This window comes from Saimiri boliviensis, chromosome 11, assembly GCF_048565385.1.
Source record: "Saimiri boliviensis isolate mSaiBol1 chromosome 11, mSaiBol1.pri, whole genome shotgun sequence".
In the NCBI taxonomy this organism is placed as follows: domain Eukaryota; kingdom Metazoa; phylum Chordata; class Mammalia; order Primates; family Cebidae; genus Saimiri; species Saimiri boliviensis.
Window position 1 is genome coordinate 66,682,152 of NC_133459.1, and position 26,903 is coordinate 66,709,054.

The 26,903-nt window shown below is 39.0% G+C and overlaps 1 protein-coding gene across 1 annotated transcript; it reads right to left on the bottom strand.

Annotated features, from left to right (window-relative positions):
- Nucleotides 1-274: 274 nt before the first annotated feature.
- Nucleotides 275-20,794, bottom strand: RPE65 (retinoid isomerohydrolase RPE65). The gene is made up of 14 exons (XM_003921428.4): nucleotides 20,734-20,794; nucleotides 19,512-19,594; nucleotides 17,929-18,079; nucleotides 16,332-16,439; nucleotides 16,087-16,228; nucleotides 12,380-12,527; nucleotides 11,073-11,154; nucleotides 10,705-10,837; nucleotides 10,456-10,595; nucleotides 9,705-9,834; nucleotides 3,146-3,260; nucleotides 2,956-3,050; nucleotides 2,739-2,850; nucleotides 275-1,323 (listed from the first exon to the last, which is right to left on the bottom strand). The coding sequence occupies exons 1-14, from the start codon at nucleotides 20,742-20,744 to the stop codon at nucleotides 1,172-1,174; spliced, it is 1,602 nt and encodes a 533-aa protein (XP_003921477.1). The 5' UTR covers nucleotides 20,745-20,794; the 3' UTR covers nucleotides 275-1,171.
- Nucleotides 20,795-26,903: the final 6,109 nt, after the last annotated feature.

The following is a 26,903-nucleotide window of genomic DNA, read 5'->3' on the forward strand; positions in this document are numbered from 1 at the left end:
GTATTTTTAGGCATTCTTTGAAAAGTATGCTATTCTGAGTATTTGTAACTTAAAAAATGAAGTTGCATCTTATCCAAATAAAGATCAAATGGATAAATCAGGTACCCTGATCAGTCGTTTCTTCAAGCTATTCTTACCTAATCAAACACCATGCTGATCAACTTAGCTATCATGATATGTAATGCTTTTGAGCATAAAACAGATATTAAAAATAAGATATAGAACATTACTTGTGTCAATATTTATTTTAAATAATCTCTAGAACAAAAGGAATTTTTAAAAAAAGTACTTAAAATGTATTAATACCTGAATGTTAATAATTTAATATTTTTCCCCCAAGTGATTGCACAATGCTTAAATATATTTAAACCAAAAAGAGGCAATAAAGTAGAATCCCCCCAAATTATCTCACAATCTGATTTTAAGTAAATATTACATTTGTAAGTATTTCCTGTTATTTTTTAAATATAGTCACTACTATATGTACTTGCTTTTATGTTACATAAGCTTTTAATATAGAACTTAATCTCTAAGATGTTATTTGGTTGAGAGGCCTAAATTGATTAGACACCAATCTTATTATAAAATCAGAAATAATAATTGCTTGTAATAAGTGGAAAGGTTAATATTCATGAGCTTCAAAATGTTTGAGCAGTTACATATATGCAAAATAATTACTGTAATTACTCTTAGATGATAGTCCCTGGCTTGAGAAGAAGTTTGGTTTGACATTTAGTAATTAAGCCTTATTGCATGATACTGCCTTGACTCAGCAAAGCCACATATAATATAAATCAAATGTAGAGGACTTTGGTTTTTAAATGTTAATAATATAATTGGAGCAGACAGGTACCTAAAATATGCTCTTATAATGGGAATAAAAAGCAGTTTAATAAGTTCGCATTCATTTCCTATTTGATTGCTAAATATTTAAGAGTTTTTCAGTTATGGCCTGTCTCACAGAGGAAGTACGATTATCTAAATATGTACTTATTTTTTTATAAAGGAATTGCTTGCTCAACTCAGTGCTTTCTGTAAAACATTGCAAAATTGTGTGCATCTGTGTTAACACCATGACATATAGCAGGCTAAAACAGAAGAGAACTTGATTGCAGACCTGAAGCTAATTTTCATGGTTTTGCTACCAGAAACAAATCTTGCTAGAGTACACTCAAGATTTTTTGAATAGTCCGTGAAAGGTGACAGGGATGTTAATCTCCACTTCAGCCCGGGCAACTTCACTTAAATCCTTGGCATTCAGAATCAGGAGATAAGCAGGCTTTTGTCCTGCCCCTGGGCTCACCACCACACTCAGAACTACACCTGTTAATCAGAAGTAAATAAGAAAATATTGATTATTAGAAAGCCCAAGCTATAGATTAAATGTCATTGAAATAATATAGGAGGTATTACATTGACAAATATTGGAAACCATATGACCTGACTTCTTTTTTTTTTTTTTTTTTTTTTGAGACGGAGTTTCGCTTGTTACCCAGGCTGGAGTGCAATGGCGCGATCTCGGCTCACCGCAACCTCCGCCTCCTGGGTTCAGGCAATTCTCTTGCCTCAGCCTCCTGAGTAGCTGGGATTACAGGCACATGCCACCATGCCCAGTTGATTTTTAGTATTTTTTAGTAGAGGCGGGGTTTGACCATGTTGACCAGGATGGTCTCGATCTCTTGACCTCGTGATCCACCCGCCTTGGCCTCCCAAAGTGCTGGGATTACAGGCTTGAGCCACCGCGCCCGGCCTGACCTGACTTCTTTCTACCGCCTGAAGAGGTCTTTTAAACTCTTTATTTAGATTGTAAGGCCCAAGAAGGGAGTGTCATGTCTGTCTTGCTCACTGCTATATCTTAATATCCTATGACAATGACTACAGCATAGTAGGTGCTCATTAAATACTTACTGAATAAACCTATCCGTTCTTATCTGTAACATAAAAATATAGCACCTGCTGTACATACTGTAAAAACTGTGATAATCAAATAAAAAGTGTGTATAAAAGTCTTTGAAAACAATAAGATATATTACATGTGTGGTTTCTAAGATCTAAACCAAACCCGACTTCCTTCAAACAAAATAACAAATCTTTTACACTTTTGACTGGATATGTAAAATCATTTAGTGTGAAATGGCTCCACAATTCTTTTTCTCCTTTCTCTGCAGTTTTCCATATTTTAATCCCATAGAGTGTAATCTACCTCCCTGTCCCAGCTGAGAAATAGTTAACTAACACTGATGCTTTGTAAATTTCAGTTGCTGAATTTGAGTTGCTTGCTGTGGCTCTGAATCTTTTTTCTAGCCCTAGCTTACAGAAAGAACAAATGAAAACTAGTCACAGAGCTGCCTTCTTATTGTCTTGTATCTGCTATAATACTTAGCTTCCCTTCTTAGAACTATTATTTTTTAGAAGTATATCTTGGTTTGGAAAAGCAAAAACCTAAAATTCATGTTGCCATTTTTTTTTCTTCCTTGTCTCCCTCATCTAGAGCAGACATTGATGCTCCACCAGACGCCAAATGGTGCTTTCACATTTTTTTCTACTGGTAATCAATAAGGCCTGACCACAAGATGAAAATTCTTTTCAAACAAGTTTAATTCTTCAGTGCTGTTCTATTTATAGTATTAAAAATCATTTTTTAGTATTATGGAATAATCAACCTTACTTCTTTCCTAATGAACTAACATATAAAACTGCAGTAAGTAGTGTTCAAACACATCAATTGCTTTCATTACCATCATCTTCTTCCAAGGCATCTGGGTGAGAAACAAAGATGGGTTCTGATGGGTATGAATCAGGCTCTTGCCAAACCCAAGTTTCTTTAGTTTTGACATTCAGCTTACAGAGCTGCTTGTAAGAAAGAAAAATCAATCAGGCAATCAGTCACTATGCTTTACTTAACTAGCATATACTCAAAGCACTGTTGTAATATTAGAAAGAAGGATTAATTACCCTATCTGGAACAAAGTGATTCAAGCCAAGTCCATATGCATATGTGTAAGGTTTCCCACAATACTTCTGGTAATTGATTTGAGGAAACTCAAATGCTACAAAATAGAGCACATGCTTAGGAAAACTCTGTTAATCTCGTTGAATAAAACATTTTTTCACCCCATGTGACGTTTTCTCTAGATCATCTCACCTTGGCGAGGCCCTGAAAAGAGAACCTCAGGCTCCAGCCAGATCGTCTCGTCACTGCACAGAATTGCAGTGGCAGTTGTATTGGGGAGCGTGATTAAATTCTTGCCTGTGTCAGCCTAGGAGAGAAGATAACAGAAATCTCAGTAAGCAGGAAAGAATTCAAACAGCCAGAAATGCAGACGTCCTAAGTCTTGGCTCCTGGGTTCTTTTTTAGGCCAACATGCAGGATGGAACGGTGCAGGAAGCTATAGGTAAGGGACCCTGGGATGTGACGGGACAAGCTATCTGTGCCTGTGTCAGTCGCTGGCTATGTATCACTGGGAAAGTCACATAACCTCTTAGGCCATCAGTTTTCTCTTCTGTAAAATGAGACCATCCTTGGAGAAAATTTAGAGCTCCAAAGAGGACCTCTGCAAAACAAAAAAAACAAAAACCAAACAAAAATCTCAAAACCAATAATAATAATAATTAACGTTTTTCGGCAGAACAACAAAGATTTCAACTGCCTGAGGGGTAAAAGAATGTGTATATCTCTTTCCCACTTAATATATGTTTTGAGTTTGCTTGAAAAAAAAATCCTGGCAGGGCTTCGTGGCTCACGCCTCTCATCTCAGCACTTTGGGAGGCTGAGGCAGGTGGATCACAAGGTCAATAGGTCGAGACCATCCTGGTTAACATGGTGAATCCCTGTCTCTACTAAAAATACAAAAAATTAGCTGGGCATGGTGGCACACGCCTGTAATCCCAGCTACTCAGGAGGCTGAGGCAGGAGAATTGCTTGAACCCAGAAGGCGGAGGTTGCAGTGAGCTGAGATCGCGCCATTGCACTCCAGCCTGGGTAACAAGAGCAAAACTCCGTCTCAAGAAAAAAAAATCCTTAACAGTTATTTTGAAAAAAGAAAACAAACCCCACTGAGCCATTTGTTTCCTAAGACCTCTTGTCACACACACATGATTTTTCTGATTATTTTATGAAAATAATGGATGAGATTTTTCTAAGCACATATCTACCTATTAATAATTTCATCAAATACTTGATTTTATGTTTTGTTCTAGACTCCATTCTTGGCATTCAAGATATTTTGAAGAGTAAAGTCCCTGTCCTCATGAAGTCTGCATTCTAGTTCAAGGAGATATGTAATAAATGTAATTAATAAATTTCATAACATGCCACAAATGTGGGGAGAAAAAACATAGCAGAGGAAAGAAGATCAGAAATGTGACAGGTAAGTGGGTTAAAATTTGGGTAGACGGTTAGGGCAGGTCTCTTTGAACAGGTGGTAGTGGAGACACATCTCCTAGAAGATGAGAGAATTAGCAATGTAGACATCTGGGGAAGAGCATTCAAGCTGAGAGAATAAATTGTTCAGAGGCTGAGGGAGGAGGATGCTAAGTGTGCTTGAGGAGCATCAAGGAGTCCAGTGTAGATCCTATCGACTGAGCCAGGGGAGAGAAGGAGAAAGGAGGGTGGAGAGGTCGTGAGTCAGATTGTACAGAGCCTTGTATGTCATTATGAGGACTTGCTCTTTCTCTGTGAGTGAGGGATGGGAAGCCATTGGAGGGTTTTCAGCATAGGAGTGAGATGCTATGATTTATTTTTAGGGTAGCCTTGTGAGTAGGGAGGATGCAAGAGTGGAATCAGGGAAACCAGTTTGTCTTGTAGTCGTCTAGTTCAAAGAAAACAATGGGTAACACTAGGCCAGGGGCATTTAGTCCGTGAGAAGTGGAAGAAGTGAAAGGCAGAGTCAAGATTTCCTGTCGAATAGGATATGGGAAGAGGAAGAAGCATGAAAGTAAGAGAAGCATCAAGCATAACACCAAGGTGTTTGACCTGAATGATGAAAGACTGATGTCACAACAAAGCCAGGAGCTGCTACAGGGGGAGTAAATTTTTGGTGGGGAAAGATGAGAAGCTCAGGGCTTGTCTTATTAGATTTGTGACATCTATTGGGCATCCAAATGTGGATGTGGAGCTGGCCCTAGCAGATAAGAATGTCAAGTTTAAGAAAAAGCTGAAAATGTAAATGATTAAAGCATGAATATTTAACAATGAGCGAGTGTACAAATGGAAGACAGGGGAACCAAGGCCCTTCACCAAGATGAAGAATGAGGAGGTAGCTGGTTGAAGCAAAAATGTTAAAAGAGGATTCTGTAAGAGCTGGATAAAAATGATAGGAGAGTGACGATCTAGGAAAAATGGGGAGAATTGGGAGAGTGTTTTCCCTGAGGGGGTGAAGAAGGATGAAAGAGATCAGCTCTGGATAGGAAGACGGATAATTCAGTATATGAGTACAGATGCTGGTGGGTGGGTAGATGTGGCGGTAAGTCTATGGTTCCTTTCTGATTTCTTCCATTTGTTTCAGAAAAAGGAAACATAGTCATCAGCTGCATCTGAGTGTGGAGGCGGGAAGTGGGAGGTGGTAAAAGTTTGAAGAGAGGAGGGTGTGGAATATTTAACTAGCAAAGTGAGAGAGTAAGTGAATCTGGGAAATGCAGCAGAAAGATTTGTGGTCGTGCATCTAAAATTGGGCCAATTAACATGATTGTGTGTTGTCTGTACTTAGCTCAGCCTCAGAGGTATAAGCATGCAGGGAATGGAGAGTTAAATTTAAGTAGGGTTGTGGTTTTGACAAATGACTTTGATAAAGTAAGAAAGAGGCAGGAGAAATGAAGGTCTACATGAAAAAGTGATTGCAGTTATTGACCATAAAGTTTAAATTGAGTGAGGAGACAAGGTAAATCCTCAAGGGAGTGAGAGAGAGAGAGAGAGAGAAAGAATTGTGTTCAATGGATTCGAAATTCTTGGTGGAAATTGTAGTAGGGCGAGTGATGTTGAAAGATAAAAAGTCAGAGTGTGTCATACATGAAACTGAGATTATGGAAGGAGTACAGTCTTAAGTACTGGCAAAGTTAAGGGTATGAGGGGTGCATACACACACACACACACACACACACACACACCATTGGGCTGGGGAATTTTAAGGGTGGATAGAGGGAATAGTGGTCTGAAAGCAGCAAAGAGGGAGGACATCCATCTACCCCAACTCCAGGCCAAGTGGTGAAAGGGCTGTACCTTTGTACAGAGGAGAAACTGCTTCCCCTGGAAATTGCTGTTGGGGAGACCAGTGTCCTTAGGAGAGAGAGCCAGATTTTGGTTAAAGAAAGAAGACAAAGGGAACTTTCTAAGAAGAGAAGACAGGATATTTTTCTTTCGGTGGACTATGAATTAAAAGCAAATAGTGGAAGATTTTTAGAATAGGGAAAGCATGGGAGGTGGGAGCCAATAGAAGAGAAGATTCTGCAAGATTTTGTGAAATAAGGGAATCGAGGCACTTAGTGATAATGCTGGGGAGAAGCGAGGTGTGTGCACATGTATGCATATTTATGTACATGCATGTAAAAAGTACAAATGCTTCTATGTATGTTTAATATATTATTTATGTGGTTTCAAGTTAAATTTTTTTACTGTGTTCTATTTTGCTTATTTTTCTTGTTAAATTAGGCTTTCTGTTTGTTTCTTTGTTGAGATGGGGTCTTGTTCTGTTGCCCAAGCTGGACTGCAGTGGCATGTAGCTCACTGTAACTTTGAACTCCTGGGCTCAAGAAATCCTCTTACCTCAGCCTTCCAAGTAGCTGGGACCTACGGCCCTTCTATTCTTCCTTTCATTGCCCAACTTTTAAGAGTATAGACTCAGTATCTGCTTCCACATACTCAACTGCTTACCTTAAGTGCCCTGAAACCTGACTTCTGCATGTCTCACTCTATTCCCTTAGAGATCGCTACATCTAGTGCTTGGCTTTTAGTCTTCCTCCTTTCAACTTGTCTATAGCAATGGGCCCCGTATAACCCTCACCTGCCCTCATCTTTGTGACATTACTCTCTCAGCGGGAACTAGGGCTTTCTGGTGGCTCTTGTTTCTTTTTCTGGCTTCTCTTGTTTCTACCATTTTCTGCACATGAGTATTTTCTGAAGCTATGTGCTTGGCTATCTTCTTTCTCAGTATTCTCTGGCTCTCAGATTCCTTATTCTAAAAATAAGCAAATTTTGAATGTTTCTTTTGGAAAATCTATTCTAAAATATGATTTTTTTCCCCTGCTGGCAGTCTTCTCTCTCTATTCTTACATATTTTATCATCATTTCAATACCAGTAATCATCAGCTTTTCTTTTGTTTAAAAACCTTCACTGTTTCCCCATTACCAGTTCAATAAATTGCAAATTTCTTAGCCTGTCTTTAAAGTCTTCTAAGATTACAACCTACTTTTATAACTTTTTATCCCATTTACTCTACTACTTTTGCCTATGTTCCGACCAATGACAGCAGCCAATTCTCTCTGCATTTCTCCCTGTCCACTTCTCTGTCTTTCCTCAAACTGTTCTTTCTGTCTTCAATTACTCTGCTTCAGTCCCATCTCCACCTGCCATATTACTGCCCCTTGCAAACAACTGTGTTCCATGAATCTCCCCAAACAAGTATGACTACACTGTTATCTGCCTAGCTATTAAGAAATCAACTGATCCCTCCTGAGAGTACTATTCCTGTGTTGACATGCATGGCTATTCCTGAATCGCCTTCTTTCTCTCTGATACAGTAGGTAACGGGCTCCATAAGAACTACAAGTGTATTACTTTGTGTATCTACTGAAACCAGTGGTATGATGCCTGTTGTAGTGGCTACTCAATAACTATTGGAAGAAAGAGAAGATGGATGAGATGATGTGAGACACTTTTTATCATTATTACAGTTCCCTATTCTATAATTGGGTAATATTTCTTCAGGTAATAATAACCATACAGTTAGAAAAATCCTTTTTCTTTATTTCAAAATGTAAATAATATTCAAGTTAAGTGATCCTCATTTATTTCCCTGATTTAAAGATGATTTTAGCATTGTTAGAAAATAAGAGTTTACTGAAATTAACTGACTCATCCATTTGATAAGTGTTTTGGGAACACTCAACTGCATGTTAGTGATGTGCTTCCTAAGGGGAAAGCAAAAATCCTTAAGGTACCCAGACTGATCTCTTTCCATGATCTTTCTTCGGAGCTCCGGATCCATGTAGAGCAGCCACCTATGGAATGCTTTGCTAAGACGGCTAGAGGGTATTTTCACGGTAACATGTGTAAAGTAAAACTTACTCTTTTTCTCTTTAGCTAGTTCCTCTTACTTCTAGGTTATCAGTTCAGTGAATTATACCATCATTCACTCAACTGCTCAGGGTAGAAATCTTGAAGACATCCTGAACGCCTTCCCCTGCCTTATCCCTCATATGTAATTAGACACCAGCTGCTGTTGATTTGACTGCCTAAATATCTCTCACCTTTGTACCTTTATCTTTCAGTCCCATTTTCTTAACTCAGGTGTTTATTCCCTTTTATTTGCCTCATTGCTTTAATTCTGTAATAGGCCTTCTAGCCTCTCCTCTAGACTCCCCACCTTCCAGTCTGTCCTCCGTGATGCTGCCAGAGTGACATTTCTGAACCACAGATCTAATCATGTCCTTAAAATACACACACTTAAAATGCTTGAATGACTCCTTATTATTCATTTAACACTCAAAGTGTTATTAAACCCACCATAGTATTGCTCCAACCTATCTTTCCAGTCTCTCTGCCCAATACCCATCTCCCCTACACCCCTAAGTAAAGCAACCTCAGCAACTACTTTATATCTCTAGATGAAGTCTTGCATTTTTAACTCCTCCTTGCCTTTATAGAAGCCCTTTTGCCTATTTGTAATACTCAACCTCAACCTCCTCCTTCTTTCTCATTCTTCATAGAGCTTACAAACTTGCTTAAGAGCAGTGGTTGTTTGGTTCTAAATTGAGTTTATTTTCTACTACACCACATCTAAGCCTTTGGCACAAAGTTTTACATTCCATGTAGCTGTTTCAATAATCCCTTTTGTGCAACCAGGGAGCAAATAGATATAAAAGAAAGCATATATTCACATATCTATATGTGAGAATTATATTTTATTGATTTTGGCTGATGTTTCCATCACACTACAAATTCTAGATGTTACTCTGGTTATTCTAAAAAAGCAGTCTCTAAATACAGGGAGAAAAAAAGTAGAAATAAAGAGATGACTGTCTATTGTTAGTAATGATTTTTAACCTCTAGTGATTTTTTTCAGAAGATTTATAGAAAATCAAAATAATGAACTGATTTCCCCACAAGGTTATGTTTTCATCTCTCCAGAACTTCAAATTATTTAAAGTATTTATGTTATTGGTAAAGTATGACAGGAACAGTGGATCTGCACTATTCACCAAGAAAGTATATTTTAAAGACAATTTTGTAAATACAAGAACAGCAGATTTAGAATCAAAAAACCTGGTTCTTATCCTGTCTCTGCTGCAGTTGCTTTTGCTAAGTCACATTACTCCTCTGAGCTTTCGTGTCACTTGTAAAATGAAGAAAGTTTAATTGGTTTATTTTTAAAGCTCCTTCTAGCTCTCACATTTCAAGACTTTATGTATAAACATGAGGCAGGAAGACCATTCCTGAGAGAGATGAAACGTCCTGGTTAAATCTGAAATCTATGGAGAAGCAGGTTACCTTGTCAATATTCAAAGGAAGTACATATCTCCTAACTTCAGGTTGAGGAGCCTTTCTGGCATTTTTTTTCACCTCTTCCCAGTTCTCACGTAAATTGGCTAAATATAGGTAATTATAAACAAACTCAAATCTGCAAAAATACAAAGTCAAACATGAGCACAGGCAATCACAAATAATTTTAGAGAGATGATTCATGCCTTTTAAAGCGCAAGTGCCTGCCTGTTCTTTGTTCCACAACCCAGAAACTGCTACTGAGCCAGGTATCTTAGCGCCCTTTCCTCCTGCCCACACTGGGTGAAAATCAAGACACCTGCTTAATGGACTTAAGTAACAGCAGCCTTGAGATTCTATCTATTCTGCCTCCTGTCACCATTTTGTGTGTATCTTTAGGGGCTGTTGTCTTTTCAGTGACCTTGGCTAGTCTGAAAAATGCATGCCTTTTTCTTCCTTCCCAGAGTGGGTGGGTTTCAAGGTTCCCGAGTGATTTTGTCAAGTTTAAGTTCACTTCTCAGGTTATAGACCTTTTGTTTTCAGGTGGGGTTTGTGGACCTGATTAGTTTTCAATCATTAACCATAGTTTTGATGTTCAGATTACCTAAACTCCCTACTGCTTTTTCAATTACATTTTTTGACTGTCTTGGAACCCTGGCTATTTTAGATGTGATTCAGATTGAGAGTAGCATCTCTGTAAAAGCCTCTTAATTTCCGGGAACAATGAGAGATGCAGCATTTGTCCAGTGTCCTTTCTTACCCTTTCCAGCAGCAAAGATCCACAATCAGAAACCCATTGTCTTCATAGGTGTTGATGTGATGGAAGAGGTTGAAGGGAGAAGTCCTATATTTATTATTGAGGTACTTTTTCCTTTTTTTGTCAGCAATATGAAGCCAAACCTTGAAAAATGAGAAAAATATTTTGATGCATTTCAAAAGGAAACAATTGTACATTATTAAACACACCTTCTTCAGAATCACAAACTTGACAAATACATCTAAGACTTACCCCCATGGTTTCATTGGACTCAAAACAATCCATGTAGTTGGCTCCCCAAAGACTCCATGAAGAAAGGAACTTGAACAGGTTAATTTTGACTGGTGTCTCCACAAAAACTATGTAGTTGGGAGTCAGACCAAAACTGTTCAGAAACACAAACGGGCTTGTGAATAAAAGAGCTGATTCTCAAGCCGCAAACAAATTTGTATATATGCGGTATGCTTAGTTACAAATCAACAGTGCCTACATGAAATTAATTATGTTTAAATTTAGTTTTCTGCAAAAAAATATTGTGATCAGGATTGATATCAAAGGTAGGCAAAGCAAATCTTTAAACTTGAGTTTTCCTGAAGATTCATAGCAGGCCTTCAAGTTACCTATGAACGTAAGATGGCTTGAATCGGTCACTGCAGGGGAATTGTACAACGATCTCTGACTTGCTTATTGGATCTTCCTTGTCTGAAATAAAGTGGTTTTAAAAGGCTTTGGAACAGCCTTTTTTTTTTTTTTAAAAAAAATACAAAGCATTTAGAACAGCTTATACAGGCAAAGAAACACATTTTGATTTTTTTCTTTTAGAGTGGTTATTTTCATATTCTCCATCATTGGCTCTTCTTAGTGAAATTTCATGTGAAGCTGCAAAATCACCCAGGAAAATCCAAATAGCAGCAGATTTGGAAATGTGCACTCAAATTGGGCTGTGGCAAGCAGAGTATAATGGATTCACATCTTGCAATAGCTGGAGGTGGGTTTTAAGTCAGGGGAGTAGGGAAAAACCTCAGAATGGTCAAAATGCCTTTTGCAACAGCTTATGCTGCCCGAAGGTTATAGTTTAGATGGGTTTGTGTCAATAGCCCTGTACAGTAATTCTTATGCATGTTAAAATTTACTTACTAATAAATGAATGGTCTTCAAACATTAGTGTGCATCAGAATCACATAAAGAGCTTCTTAAAATACTGATTGCAGGCTCCACTCTCAAAATTTCTCATTCAGTCTGCCCAGGACGGGGCTCAAGGTTTGGATTTCTAACAGTTTCCTAGGTGATGGTCTTGGTCCAAGGACTACACTTGGAGAATTGTACTAAATAATACTAATAAAAATCTGTAGACATTCAGATAATTCTATCGTCAAGGTGGTTAACAATGAATCTGGCAATAAATAGAGACTGAATGGAGAATTCTGGGGTACACTCCTTTTTGCTGTAGTTTTGCTGTAGCTTTCAATAGTATTTCTATGAGTTAATAGTTTTGTTTGTAGTTTTGGGAATTAAGCATAACATATTTAGTACACTCATATATGTATGTATGCTATTATGCACACAGATATGCTTATTTAATTTAATTTTGCCCAGCACATGAATAAGTGCTCAATCAATGTTTGCTGGGTTTGAATCCAAATTGTATATGATCAAATCCATGTATTTATATTATACTACATTTTTAACATTCTAGAATAGAATTTGGACACTTGCTTTCTATATTTTCAGCTTGTCATTCCTTGATGTGGTGCCCTTGGACACTAGGCTCCTTATAGGGTAGGGGTGAGGGCAATACTTCTAAAGTCTGAGAGTAATTTAACTATCCACCTAATGCTATTCTGATATTCCGATCTTTCTCACAATACAGTAACTTTCTCACAATACAGATACTTGTTTTCAGAAGAGGACAAATTGGTAAACTCACCTGCTTGCAGTGGAGGGATCTTTACAATGTTGTAGGCAATTGAAAAATTCTTTCCAAAGCAATTACCAATGTTGTAAACGGTTCCATCATTTTCAATGTGGGGGTGAGCAGTGGCTCCATTGACGGAGACATAGTTGCAAAGATCAACCTACAGAAGTAAAGTGAATGTCCTCCCATTGAGAAAAGGATGATTACATTATCCTTTGTCCCTAGGTCTGAGGCCACCACTACCCCTTGAACTCTCACCCTAAGTGCACTTTCTCTTTCTTCCCATCTCTGGATTTGACCCTCTTTTGCCTCGAGTTCCCACCTTCGTGCAGAACATACTGCCCCCTCATGTGTCTGAATCCGGAGTTACCTGTGACATCTCTTTCCTTGATGTATACCATACAGTACTCTGGTTACTTACTTTTGTTTTAGAATATGCATGTTGACTTCAAATCATAAGTTTGAGTCCTCAGACTTCTTTATACTCTTCTTAATGTATTAGATGTAATTGTATAAAATTGCCAATATTCAATAATTGTTGATTTACAAAAATGGCAATTTTACATGTTATTATGTAAATATCAACTATGTGTCTTGCACACAGTACTGTATGAGTTTGAAACTGCAAGCGGCCTCAAGCTTCATCTAGTAAAGAAATTCTTAATCTAAGTAGACTTCAGGAGAACCATGGATCTCTTTGAATTAAATTTAAACGTTTCTGGCAAGAGCATTCAGTATTTAATTCAATTTTATGTCTCATAAGAAGTTTAGAGCTATACATGTAACACAAATCTCTCAGTTTGCAGAAGGATAAATTGAGGTCCCAGAGAGGTCAAGTGTCTTGTTTAAGGATAAAGAGTAAAATGTTGGCAAATCAGCACTAGATTTCTACCTGGGACCTACTTGATAAAGATTTATTGAATGAATAATTAATGGAATATATATTTATCCAACCAAAATTCTTTCAGTTTAATTAGGGGGATTTTTTTAAAGCATAGGACATTTTAGCACCCTTATTTAAATAATAGGCAAGATATTCATTTATTCAATCAATGATTTATCAAATACTCTGAGTTTTCACTGTGTGCCGAGCACTGTAACAGGGTGCAGGAAAGAGAAGATCCTTGCTTTCAAGAACTTCAATCTAGACCGTTCTGTCCAATATAGCGACCACTAATTTTTAGATAGAACTTCAAATTCAATTCCTCAGTCAGATTAGCCACACTTCAAGTGCTTAATAACACCAGGATGGTGCAGTTATAGTGCATTTCCATTATTGCAGAAAGTTCTATTGGATAGCACTGCATTAAACCAGTAAGCTGGAATAAAGCACTGTAAGTGTGCAATGGTGTCGTAGAGAAATGCCATCTAGCCCAGACTGAGGAATTAGGCAGATTTCTTTCTGAGAAACACAACTCCAACTAATATTTAAAAGATAAGTAGAGTTAGCCAAGCAGAGTAGGAAGACAGTGTGTTCCGGGGAGTGGGAATCCTAATGTAAATGCATAGACTTGTGAAATAATGTGTGCTGTTTAGGGATTACTAGTCGGTTGTCCTGGCTGCCATGAAGAGCACACATGAAGTCAGTTAGCCTGGTTGCCATGAAAGGTACAAATTAGAGTGGACCAACCACAAAGACCTTCGCTTGGACTTTATTTGGGAAGTTATGGATTTCCTAGATAAATATTTTACATTTATATTTTTAAAAATTTCTACTGCTGCCTTGAATAAATTGTATTTAAGAGAATCAGTCTGGAGGCAAAGGCACTGGTTAATTATAGTAAACAATTGAAACTTTCACATTTTTAAAATTACATTTTTATATCAAGTCAGGGTACAGTGCTAGTAACAATGAAACCTGACTCCTAATAAAGTCTATTCTGGAGCCATACCATAGCTTCTATATTTCTAATTAAAATACCATGTAATTGTAGTACAGATTCCCTATCAAAGTTAAATGAATGACTTAGAAACTCAGCTTCAGGTCTTCTGTAAATGAGCTGCACACACACTTGTACATGGTTACACACACATACAGATAAACAACGAAGAGCTATGTGGAGTATCTGCTAAGACTTAGTAAATAGTCTGCAGACAATCATAGATCAGTTTGTGCTATTGAGACTCAATGTTGAGATTTTTTTTCTTCTATTTCTACCAGTATTGCATTTGTGATTCTGGTCTTCAGTTTCATCTACTGGTCTCCTAGCTATACTGTATCTCTTTTGCCTTCCCATACAGCTCACACAGGGTCTCCCAAATAAACATCTTAAAGTATACCTCTACTCATCTAACTTCTTTGAGCAAAAACTTCCAATAGTTTCCTATTAGCTAAACAACATATTCCAAATGTTTAGTCAATTTTTCAAGCTTTTATTTTCCGCCTACCCTGGGTCTCACTATTCCCCTTGACATTACCTACTGTAAGTGACTAGTTCTCAACTGGGAATGTTATTGCCCCCTAAGGGAAGATATGGAAATATCAGGAGCATTTTGGGTTTGCATAATGATTGAAAACATGACTGGTGTTTAGTGGATGAAGCCAGGGATGCCAAACCTCTGCCATGTGTGAGATGTCCCTATGATGATGAGTCACCCCTGCCTAATGCCACAGTAGTACCCTCACTGAGAAATTCTGCAAGTCTAGTCAAAAGAGATTATTCCCCAGTTTTCACGAACGCCTTCTACCTCTATGCCGTTTATCACCTTACCCCTTTCATCAAGCATATCCTTTCTCTAAATTCACCGAAGTCATACCTCTCCTTCAGCTTCCAGCCCAAAGGCTTTCCTTTTAAACCTTCTTTGACCTGTCCCACCTTGCACTGCCAGCTACTTCCAAAGCAATTCCTTTCACACTTGTGCTTTCTCAAAGGATGTTCCTTCTTAAAGGACTCATCATATTTCTTTTCCTATTACTGTTATATATTTAATTTCTCATATAGACATTAAATCACCCAAAGACAAAACAATGCCTTATAAATAGGTGTGTCTTAGTAAATATTGGTTTAAAATGAGTATCTGTTCTAAGGGCTGCTGCATGGAGATTCCCTAAGTTCTCAGTAAAATCTGTCACTTCCTAATATTATTGAAATTTTGTTCTATGCTATTTCATTCAAGATATAGCTTTATTTCTAATAAGAAGTGTCTATAAGAAAGGGCAAATTAGTGCAACATACTTGCCTAGAACCAAAAATAGCATGTTTTTCAATATCAGTACATATAATTTTTTGTGCACTCAGTGTTTACCAGGTTCATGCTAGTTTATAAAACCTATGAAAGGCAGGGACCATGTTATCTTACTCATTGATCTATCCCTTGCGTCTAGTATAAATTCTGAATATGGAAGCCCTCAATAAATATTTGTGCCATGAATGAATGAATATGTTAGGCATTTTATATGAGCTTTCTCCAATCCATATGTTTAAAATTTTATAGATGAAGAAACAATGTTTGTCCTATGCCAAATATCTAGTCATTGTTGACAAAGCTAGCATTTGAAACTTAATCTGGCTCTCATATTATTTCCACCAAATTGCACCAATTTCAGGAAAGCGTCATAGACAGAGGCAATCACTGCAATCCATTTGGAGCTTTGAGTGGTCATTCTGTGTGTCCTCATCAAGTCAGAATTTTATATTCATAGCCTGAAGAATTTATGTTGAATTAATTTTAAGTTCCAAATTCTAAATTCCTGAACATCGCCTAGCACTGTGTCTCACCTGCTTAATTGTCTCTAAGGTCTCTGGATTAATCTTTGTAATAAAGTTGGTCTCTGTGCAGGCGTAGTAATCTTCCCCCACTGGATAGACATTAACAAGGGCGTTGTCGGTAACCTCCACTCCTCGAAAGTAAGAAAAAAACCTGTAGAAGCAAATGAATTTTTCAGTCCAGTAATTTTCAAACCATGGGAGAAAAAGGGCTAATGTAAAATGTCTTGAGTAACATGCAGTTTGGGTTCAGTAACCTGGAAAATATATTCTTGCAGGGATCTGGGAAAGCACAGGTGCCAAATTCTGTTATGACGATCCTTTTCTCAGTCATTGCCCGTACGTAAGCATCGGTGCGGATGAACCTGAAGGAAGTGAAACATAAGGAAGGATATAGAAAAGAGCAATCTGTGCGGTCCGTGTGGAGCTTAGAATGCTTATTCTAGTGTCCTCATCAAGTCAGAATCATAAATGCACAACATGAAGAATAAAGAGTTTTATTAGCCCACTTGGGGTAAGCAAGCAGGGCAGATACAATGTCCCATGAGTTTAACTTTCTTTCCTGTAAACCTCACAGATGAGGAAATCGAGGTTCAGAGGAGTTAAGTGGTTGGCATATGTGGCCAGGCTGGGTTAGAATCCTAGCTGGCCAGAGCTGGACAACACGAACTTTCTATATTATACCATGCAGCCCTGTGGGTATTTCACATAGGACCTCCACCTCCGTAAGCTATAACCAATCAACCTAAACACTGGGGAAATTCCAGACATGGTGTGCTGAATTATATTCCTCTCAATCTCTTTCTGTTCCTTTTATGTTTTTCTTTAATTTTAACATTTATTTTCTTTTAAAAAGTAAATATTCTTGAATTTCATCTCTTGCCCAGACAGGTTTGCTAAACCATATCTCAGAGTAGATAGCATACCTTGCCCAGGATTTCTCATGTGGAGAGCCAATTAAAATCTGATTGTGCACTTCCATTGGGAAGAAAGAGTACCCTGGTCTGTTGAAGGTATAGGAACCTCTATCTGAACTCCACCCTAAGCTTTCATGGCTGCAATTCTCTTTGACATCATATGTTTCACTTCTATTACCATGCAAGTTGTCCTGGTTCCAGTCCCCTTTCACTCTTTCTTTACAGGTCTTTACAAAATGCCTGAAATCTCTGGTGATCAACAAAGCCACCAATAGGCTTGAACATTAAAGGACAAGGCAAAGTAGTTGTTAATACTTCGTTCACGGGGTTTTCTGTAATGATGATTTAGGATTTCAAGGTTTTTAGCAATAATCTCTTGTTTTCAGAAAACTTCTCTTTCTGATATCATTATGACATGCTTTGTCCTTGCCTACTTTGTGGTGGTCCCCCACCTCCTTTCTCAGTGGTCTTTCCAATTTTATGAAAAGAAAAAGGAATCAAGATGGCCAATGATTTAATAAGAATAATGACAAGCATCACAAAAGCTATTATTACTAAGCGCTTTGTGTGTGCTAGACATTGTGCTCTCTTTTAATGCTTGTAATGAACATATGAGCTAGATTCTATGATTTTCATTTTGCTAATTATAAAACCAAGAATTGGAGGTCACTGTCTTGACAAAAGTTACCCTTCTAGGCAAGTCATGTCTGTTGAATACAGGATTTAAAGCCAAGCATGTTGGGCCCCAAAGCCTTAGTCTTTAGCTTCTCCTTTATTCCATGATAGTGTTCCCACGTGTCCATGCAGACACACTGGCCCAGGAAGAAAGTGCGTATATAGGTTGCCTCCTGGGTTCAGAGGTTGAAACTCACATGGGAGGAAGAGCTGACCTAGGCCCTACTCTGGGGAGGAGAAGTGACATCAAGTGCTGCTTTACCTTCTGTGGTATGTGACGTGTCCTTCTTTAAAGTCAAACTTGTGCAGGAGGGCCTGCCCATCAAACAGGTGGTAAAATGGCTCAGATCCAACTTCAAAGAGTCCCGGCCCACATCGAAGGAGACTGCCAGTGAGCCAGAGGGGGATCCTGCCTGTGATGAAGGGGAGACAGAACATTGCTTCTTATGCTTACCTTGGGCTGGACTTGTCCTTGGTAAAGCAGAATATATTAGCAGCCTGATTGGGCAACTTCTTTTTCATAGAGCTGGCAGTGATTTTCATTCCTAGTCCTGGTGCTGGACAGCCCTTAGAAAATGTCTGCTGACTTGACTCTCCTTCACTAGGAGACCACACATGGGAAATGTGGCAATGTCCCAGAGTGTGGATAAAGGGCTGGAAGGAGTGAGGGAGAAGCATCTTGAGAGGACTGGGACGCTCCACAAAATAGATTTCCCTGGACACCAATCCATTTGCCTTTTGTCATTTCAATTTTTTGAAGAAGATTTTCAAATTTCTTGATATATGTCAGTGGAGTGAGAAGTAGAAGGATGGATTAAGAGCAGGAATAAAGATATTTTAAAAAGATGTGTCTGTAGAAAAAGCCATGTAAATGAAAAACAGGAATCCTGGCTCTTTAAAATCTAGAATTACGCCCCTCTGCGAGTGTGAGCTACTGGCTGGATGAAAGTCAATCTGCTGTAGCTGGAAGTCCACAAGTTTGTATGTCAGGGAGCTGACTTCCAGGCTAGGATCAGCTCACATGTCATCTCTGGACCTCAGTTTCCTCATCTGCAAAATGTGGGATACCCAAGATAGTCCTTAAGGCCTCTCAGCTTTGACAGTTAGGTTTGTCCCTAAAAACCCAGGTAGGTTTATCCTTTGAGAAGGACAGTGCTTGACAGTGTTTTGTTGATTCTTACCAGTGAATTTTTTTAAGCAAATGGATTATTTCTATAGCTAATAATGATAATGAGAGTAATAATTACTGTCTATTGATCTTTTTGTCTTGGATATTGGGTGAGTCGTTCTATTTACATTAGTTCATTTAATTTTCACTACATCCCATGAGGTAAATTTTGGGTTTTGGTAGGTAAGGGAATTGAGGCTCAGAACTTATAAGTAACTTAGATTATTCATAGACAGTGAAATGACAGAGCTAGGTTAGCATCTTCATCTGCCTCCCCCCAAAACCAACACTCCTCCAATATAATGGGCATGAAACCCACCACCCTTTAATATTCCCAGGTGCTTGTCACTGGGCCTTCATTTATTTTGACACCAATGGAACAGACATTTATAGGACATTTACTACAAGTCAGGAACTGAACTAGGCACTGACAGTTTGAAGATGATAAAGGTGTAATTCTGATCCTTAGGGAATTCCAATTGGGCAGCATTTTTCTACATTAGAGAAATAAAGGCAAATGAAAGAAAATGAGTTATTGCTATAAGAAGCCAAAATCACCTGATTTCTCTCCCTGTGACCCACATGGGGAGTCTGCATTGAGCAATGCAAGGAATAGGAAGCCTGAGAAGAGAGACTTGGGCAGAAAAGAGGATAGCTTCAAGGTGGGCCAGACCAACCTGTTACATGGGCTGTGAGCGGCGAGGACAGTTCCTCCACAGTTTCAAACAGTTTCTTGTAACCACCAGCAGGATGCTCGACCCTGAAATGGTGGAAGAATAAAGAAGAAGCCCATGTTGATGCTCAAAATCTGCAGAGATAGAGGCACAGGAGAAAAGGCACGCTAGGGCTGGCTCAAAGCCTGTTCACTCTTGCCAGGAGAAGGGTGGGGAGCATGTGGGGTTGGGGGTTGGGGAAAAGGACTCAGGTTTGGAAGGGGGTCCCAGATCACTGCTCTGATGTCAAGAGGAATGACCTGTCTTTTAATGTCAATGGTCACAGTGGACTTAATCCTATACTCTGCAGTTTTTCCATACTTCGGAAGACAAATCAATCAATCCTACTGCTATCACTTCACTGCCTGAAATTTGTTACTAAACAAGGGCTTTTCCACAGTATTCTCCCACCCTATCAACATGCTCAGTTCATTGCATCATTTATTTTCTTGCCTCAAGGAGAGACTCATTCATCTTTTCCCAGGGGTTGAGAGATGAAAGCTTTTCGGGTCAGGTACCTCATCCTTCATTATTCGCTCATATTATACCATAATGTTTTCCCCATCATCTCATTTCTCTACCAGTCTCCAAGACTTACAGTACTTTTTCATCATAGTCAGACCAGGAAATTCAGGTTCTATATTTTTGTTTATTTTCTACTACCTCTCTTCAGTTTCATTTTATAACTTCAAAGAGTGGGATCTCTGACCAGACTCAGTTACAATAATTATCTTTTACTAAACAATTATTATGTCCTACATACCATAAAAAAAGAAGTTTGCATGGTACTAGCTCATTTAAATTTCACATTAACATAACGAGGTAAAAGCTTTTGTAACACCTTTCTATATATGGGAAAAGCTAGACTTAAAAAGTTAGGTAATTTGTCCAAAGTCACACAGCTGGGAAATGACTGGGCAAGAAGTAGAACTCAAGTCTGTTTGAAATCCTCATACTGAAGACTCCTTCCAAAGCCCGGGCTAAGTCACACAAACCCCCCATACTTTGAACCTGAATTCTAGATAGTTGCTTTAATACATGAGCAGGAAAAAATTTCCCCACCAAAATTTAAGGGTCTTTCCTAAACAGGTTATTAATCAATGCCTTATCTTCAGGAGCCCTTGAAATAGCACATTTATCATGAATGCACTAAGATATTTTTTTAAAGCCTCTCAGAGATACTTACTGGATAGACATTTTCTTCCAGTTCAGGATCCAGAGTTCTGGCACCAAATGCAGAATGAAGAAACAAGTTCTCAGCCAGGGACCTTTTTATGCCTTCTAAATCCCCTACAAGGGGTTATGGCTTTGGGAGCCCTTCCCCACCCCTTCAGCTGAAGGAGGGCAAACAGAAGTTGCTTTCAGCTCTCAGATCCTCCTGATGCTTGAGCTTTATTTGGGCTTGCTGTTCCCATAACAGTTGTTTGGCTGTTTTCCAGAGACCTCAATCCTTCCCAAGGAGAATGAGAACAGATTAGAAAGAAAGGAGCAGCGTGGGAGTGGCCAGCATCAGACCTGAGCTGATCCCAGTCACCCCACTGGACCTTGGCACCATTCTCTGGGGCCCACTTCCCCTACTGCCTCTGAGCCTTCATTCTCACCCCCATTCATTCACTCACCTATTTTTTAAAAACATCTGTTACATACCATCTGTGGAACAGACAGAGATGGGCACTGTCCCTGTCCCTGTCCTCATAGATCTTATAACTCTGTAAGTGTTACAGGAAACAAACTATTCAAACATTTGATTAGTCCCAAGATTAAAGAGATATAGAATGTTACCGAAGCACATAGTACACCTCTAACCCTCTCTAGCCACCTTATTGGTACTATTCAGTGCCCATGGTTGACGTCTTTTGATTTGCTGAGAATCAAATTCTACATATCTTCACTTGTCACTAATGCCTGCCTGCTGTCCACCTCACCTGCTTGTGCACTGATATATGTTTGGCACTCAGAAAGTATACAGCACTAATTCATTCATATCTCCATACTCTTCGTTACGTCTCAGTTGTTTGCTAGCACAGACATGGTACTGCCCAAAGACATCCTTGGAAAACAGTCATGTTATATAGTATACCAGTTAACAACCTCAACATTGTTTTGAGAAACTCATTAACAGTTTTTAAATTTAGTGAGTAGTTGTGGCTATTTACCCTAGGGGTTTTCTTCAACAAAACTGTATAACAATTAATCCAAGCAATTCCCAAGATTTACAATAGTAGCTTTATTTCCTTACAGTGAGGGCATAGGCATGTGATGGGCTCCACCCATTGGGGACGGGGACGGTAGTAGAAGTCCTAGTGGTAGCACCTAGGGCTCAGCATCCATAATATAGTATCTCTGTCCACCCAAGGCAGTCGTAATGTCTCCATTTGACAGTGGAGCCTGGAACATTGTTACTGGCTGGGTAGCCTCCAAGCTCTATGCTTTAGCCACCCCAGAGATTCTGTTAGCTCCCTAATATTTAAAATACTTGCATTCTGCTTTATTAGAGTTCGTTTCATTGTTTGCAGCTAAGAGCCCTAGGCTTATAAAATGATGGTAGAATAAGATACTACCATAAGTTTTTTTTGGGGGGATGTAATCACTTTTGTTGGATTTTGAAGAGCACTAGAAGGGGAGATTGATGCCTGTCTTTCCAAGTTAAAAGACCTGACTGTTTTCAAAAGACTTCAAACAAGAAACTTCTCCTCAAAGTACAAGGATAATCCAAATCATCTTAAACCAGCAATAAATAAAAACATACATTTTTATTTAGGATTAAAGAAAATACTTCAGTATCACAAACACAATATTAAACTTCAGTAAACATACTGCTGATTAGGAGTAAGCATTTATTTGCACAATACCATACATTATTTATTTATTTATTTGCTATGAGAATGCTTCATTAGGCAAAACCACATACTATGAAAGTGCTTCAAAATGCAACAGGAGATGTGAAACCCAAAGAACAAGTGCATAGTGACGCATGGATATCAGAACACACTAAGAAGTCATGCTGCTTCCACCCTTTACCCAGAAAGGGAAGGATCTAAGCCACCTCCTCTTCCTCACTATAGCATGCTGTGGTACCACCCAAAAAAGAATGTTGATACGTACATTAGGAAGCTCCAGGAGAAAGAGGAAGTAGCTAAGCTGAGACCTGAGACTGGATAGATACATAAAAGTTAGCCGGTCAAAGGGCAGATAGAAGAGTGTTCAACACAACTTGTAGAACTGATAAAAGTCTAGATGCTAATGTAAGGTGGGGAAATAGCTAGAGATGAATCTGGACTGGAGATAATCATAGGCCAGATTGTGTAGAACATCAAAACCGGGAACAGAAATCCAGACCCTTGTCATGAGGAGAGGGGAATCACTGAACTGTTTGACTCAGAGGAGTGACATGATCTGATTTGTGTTTTAGTAAGACCACTTAGACTGAATGGTGGATAATATACTGGAATGGGAGATTTGGGCAAATCAGAGAGAGACACAGAGCAAACAAGTGGAGGTAGCTATTATAAGCAGGTGCACTGAGGGATGGATATGAATAGTCAAACTCAGAAGATACTTCAGAGGAGCCTGATCTAACTCTGCCACCACTGGTAAATGTGTTGGGGAAATAAAAGCCATAAAAAAGGATTATCACTAGATTTCTGGTTTCATTGAGATAATGCACACTGTGTGTGTCTCTCTCTGTGTGTGTGTATGTGTGTGTGATGTTTCAGGGATACAGAGATAATGAATTCTGATTGTGATTTGAACTTATTTATTAAAAGAGACTGTAATCATTTGAGAACATAATAGTGAGGCTGAACGAGTTAGCATCTGAAGGATAAGCTGAATGTTGACACAGAAAAAAAATGGAGACAGCATTCCTAGTGAAAGATGCAGAGTGAGAGAGGGCAGGAGAATGAGCATGTTAGAAAGACTTTCTCCTGCAGCATTTTTGTTGGATTTCATTTTCTCAGCAGAGTTTCTTCTCTCCGAGAAGAGCTACAGGCCATGTCGTTGTGCTTGTATACTGTCAGTTCATTGGAGACAAATTCCACTAATATCAAGACCCAGCAACTTTTTAAAATTTTCACCTCTCCCCTCCCATTACAAGAGGCTGAAAGAGAAGCCTCTGTCGAAAAAAAGCATCCTCTAGTTGAGCGATGGAGTGTTAACAAACTGCATTTAAGATCACTTCCTGGGAGGTGAGGATCCAGTCTTACTGGTGTGCATGACGGCACCAAGTGCCTTTCTTAGATACCCCGGTTCTGCCTTTTGTGTTCTGGGGCTATAACCACATTGTTTATGAACAGCAACTGGTTTTAGCACCTCTTGCATTGTGTTGCATCTGGGGTATCCTTTATGCTTCAACCTGTATAGATCCTAGAAGTCAGCTTCTTGAAGGATATTTCGTTTCAAATGTGCAAATCATGGCATTTCATTCTAGGAAGGCTCTCAAACTCACAGGCCATGTGAATCATCAAATTAGTATGCTTGGAGAAATTCAGGGTGAAAACTAATTTCTGTGTATGAAATCTAATCAAACCCTGAGTTCCTCAGGTGTAAGGCAGGGAAAATATGCAAAAGCATTCTTTAGCCAGAAGTATTCCATACAAATATTAAGTAATGGTTATTAATGTCAATTCTCAGGAAGTTTGAGAATGTCTAATCTGGCTAATACCTCCTACCTCAGAAGTAACCCATTTTTTTTTTCTATTCTGCCATTGGTATGAAGTTCAAGATCAGATGTCTACCTCCTTTCAAAGCATAATTTTGACCTCTTTGCTCCTATAGCCTCAAATGTAGACCTCTTTTCTAGGTCTAACTTTATCTTTCTATAGTTTCAGTATGAAACACTGGATCCCTAATGTGTTATTACTTTTCCTTTCATCCTCTCGTTTTATTCCTTCCCCACCTTAATTTTTTGTCTTTTGGTAATAGCAGATCTGTGTGTCCAATTTCTGTGTCTGCCTAAGAAACTGTTTTATGTTTATGTATTTTGGTACATTTACCGAAATAATATTCTGTGAATTAAAATAGCAAAAATACCTTTCTACAGAGATTTCTAAATAGAAACAGATTCCATTTTTCTTTGAAGAAACTGGTATTGAGGGTATTACAAAAGCTGCTTTTTCATCCTGGTATTAGGCAGATCAGCTGGGGCCTGCAGGTCATGGTGAGGAGTTTGGATTGAGTTCTGAGAGCTACAGGAAGATATTCAGGGCTTTAAGCAGGGGAATGACTGAGGTATCTGATTTATGTTTTGGAAAAAAAATCACTCCCACTGATATTTGAAGAATGGATTATAAGTGTCTAGAGAGGAAGTAGGGAATCTGGCAGTTCATTTCAGGTGAGGTGATGATGGTGCTTAGATTAGAACAATGCCTATGGAAAAAAAGATGGATGGATTTGAGATATGTTTTGTAGGTAGAAATTATAGGACACATGTGATAAGTTGATATGTCTGGGATATAAGAAAATGAGTTGAAGGTCATCATGTATCCATTGCTAACACTGTAGCATAAAAGCTAGACACCAAACCTCAATGTCACAAAAGAGTTAAATTTCCGGGGTTTTTGGCTAGGTATATCGGCAATATTGTCTTGATTTGCTCTCATAACTGGAATTTACCTTGCTGTCTAGGTATTGGCTGAGATAAGTGAGGTGGCTTGGCTGTGCTATACCTCTCCTCTCCAGCAGGCCAAGCCTGGTCATATTCTCCTGGCAATGACAGATGAAGGAGCCAGTGAAAACAGGAGAACCTGCTTCAGGCTGATGCTCTGAACTGATCCACTGTCTCTCCACTTTCTACTAGCCAGAACAAGTCATGCAGCCAACTTAGACTTCGAGGAGGGTGAAAAGAGCTTCTACCTTGGTGGTCATTAGTGAGAAGAACTACAGTGCCACACTGCAGTCATAAAAACAAGGAAGGATGTAGAATTGAAAGCATTTTTGCAGCTTAGCTCATAGGAGACCCAAATACAATTTCTAGGTTTTAGTGTGAGCAATTGAATGAGTGTCACACTATTCTCCAGTACTAGGGGAGAAATGGCTAAGGGGAAATAGGTCTATTATGAGTTTCCAGTTAAATCCGAGATGTGAGAAGCCTGTAAGACATTCATCTTCTCCAAGACACTTGCTTGTCCCTCCTGCTCCTTTCCCTGTAGCAGCCCTCATCTTCCGTAACCTGAGGGAATTTTCTCAGTAGAGGCAGGATTTGACCCAAAGCTGTCTGAGCCCACATTTTATAAACATTTTTTCCATCCACATATTGAAGTTCTGACAAATGTAATTTTCTTGATTTCATTACATGCTCAATGATACTTTAGTACTCCTTATAGACAGATGATCCTGGAAGCGTCCCATCTGTCTCACTGGGAAGTTAGCTGGGAAGGGTTGTAATCTGTCTTCAACCCTTCCCCCACCATACTGCCAGAGGTATTCTTTTATTAGGAAGATCTGACCATCTTCCTTCCTTGAGGTTTTCAAGAGATCTACAGAACTTACTCAGTGAAGTCCAATCATTTTAGCACAGCTGTAAGATCCTGTCCATCTGGTCCCCTGACTGTTTCTTAGCGCCATCATTGGCCATGCTCCCCTTCCCTTTGTGCTCTAGCAGGACCAAGCCATCCACTGTCTCTCATGGATTGCATCCTATTTCAAGCCTCCTTCACTCCATCTAGACTTTTGCTTAGGCCTCCCTTCCTTCTCTTGTCCATCTGTCAAATTCCCAGTGTCTGTCATAACCCTGATAGAGTACAACCTTCCTGGGATGCCTCAGACAGGAGGGTCTTGTTTGTTCTTTTTCTGAAACTCACATATGTCTATTTTTTGTATAGATCACATTTTATTATTTCACTTGTTAGCATGTCTGTCTTCCTCTTCTTGCTAATTGTAGAGAAATGCAATTGTCACCCCTAGCACATTGATATTGGCTAAACTGTTCAATACCTGTCAGGGTGGAAACTGGAGACATGCCCCCTGTTCCCCCAGGGAAAAGTGGACAGACTAGCAAAACCTGGCACTCACTTCTGTTTCACTCTTATAAATCACATGCAAGGAAACCTTTTCTCTCCCTATTACTGCCAGAACTTAGTTTGCCCTGGCATCATTAAAAAATATCATGGGGAAGAGGGACCTGGGGATAGCCCCGGCCATGTATGTGATCTCTTTCTATCTCCCCTCCTCTAGTGGACGTCTGAGTGCCCTCTTGTTGGTGGGTTTCCTCCCTCATTTAGAGAATCCTTTTTGCCACCACATGCATGTGTGAGTAATAAACAGCAAAATTGTTTTTGGTCTCTGGCTTGGGTGTGATATGTTTTGAAATTTGACATCTTTAAAAGGGAGAGCCTGGCAGCAGGCTTCCTGCAACGC

Coding starts and splice junctions, on each gene's coding strand:
- RPE65 (XM_003921428.4), bottom strand. Junction 9,835..10,455: donor GATCTTTGCTGCTGGAAAGG/GTAAGAAAGGAC, acceptor GTATTTTTGCAG/ATTTGAGTTTGTTTATAATT. Junction 3,051..3,145: donor CTTTTCAGGGCCTCGCCAAG/GTGAGATGATCT, acceptor TCTATTTTGTAG/CATTTGAGTTTCCTCAAATC.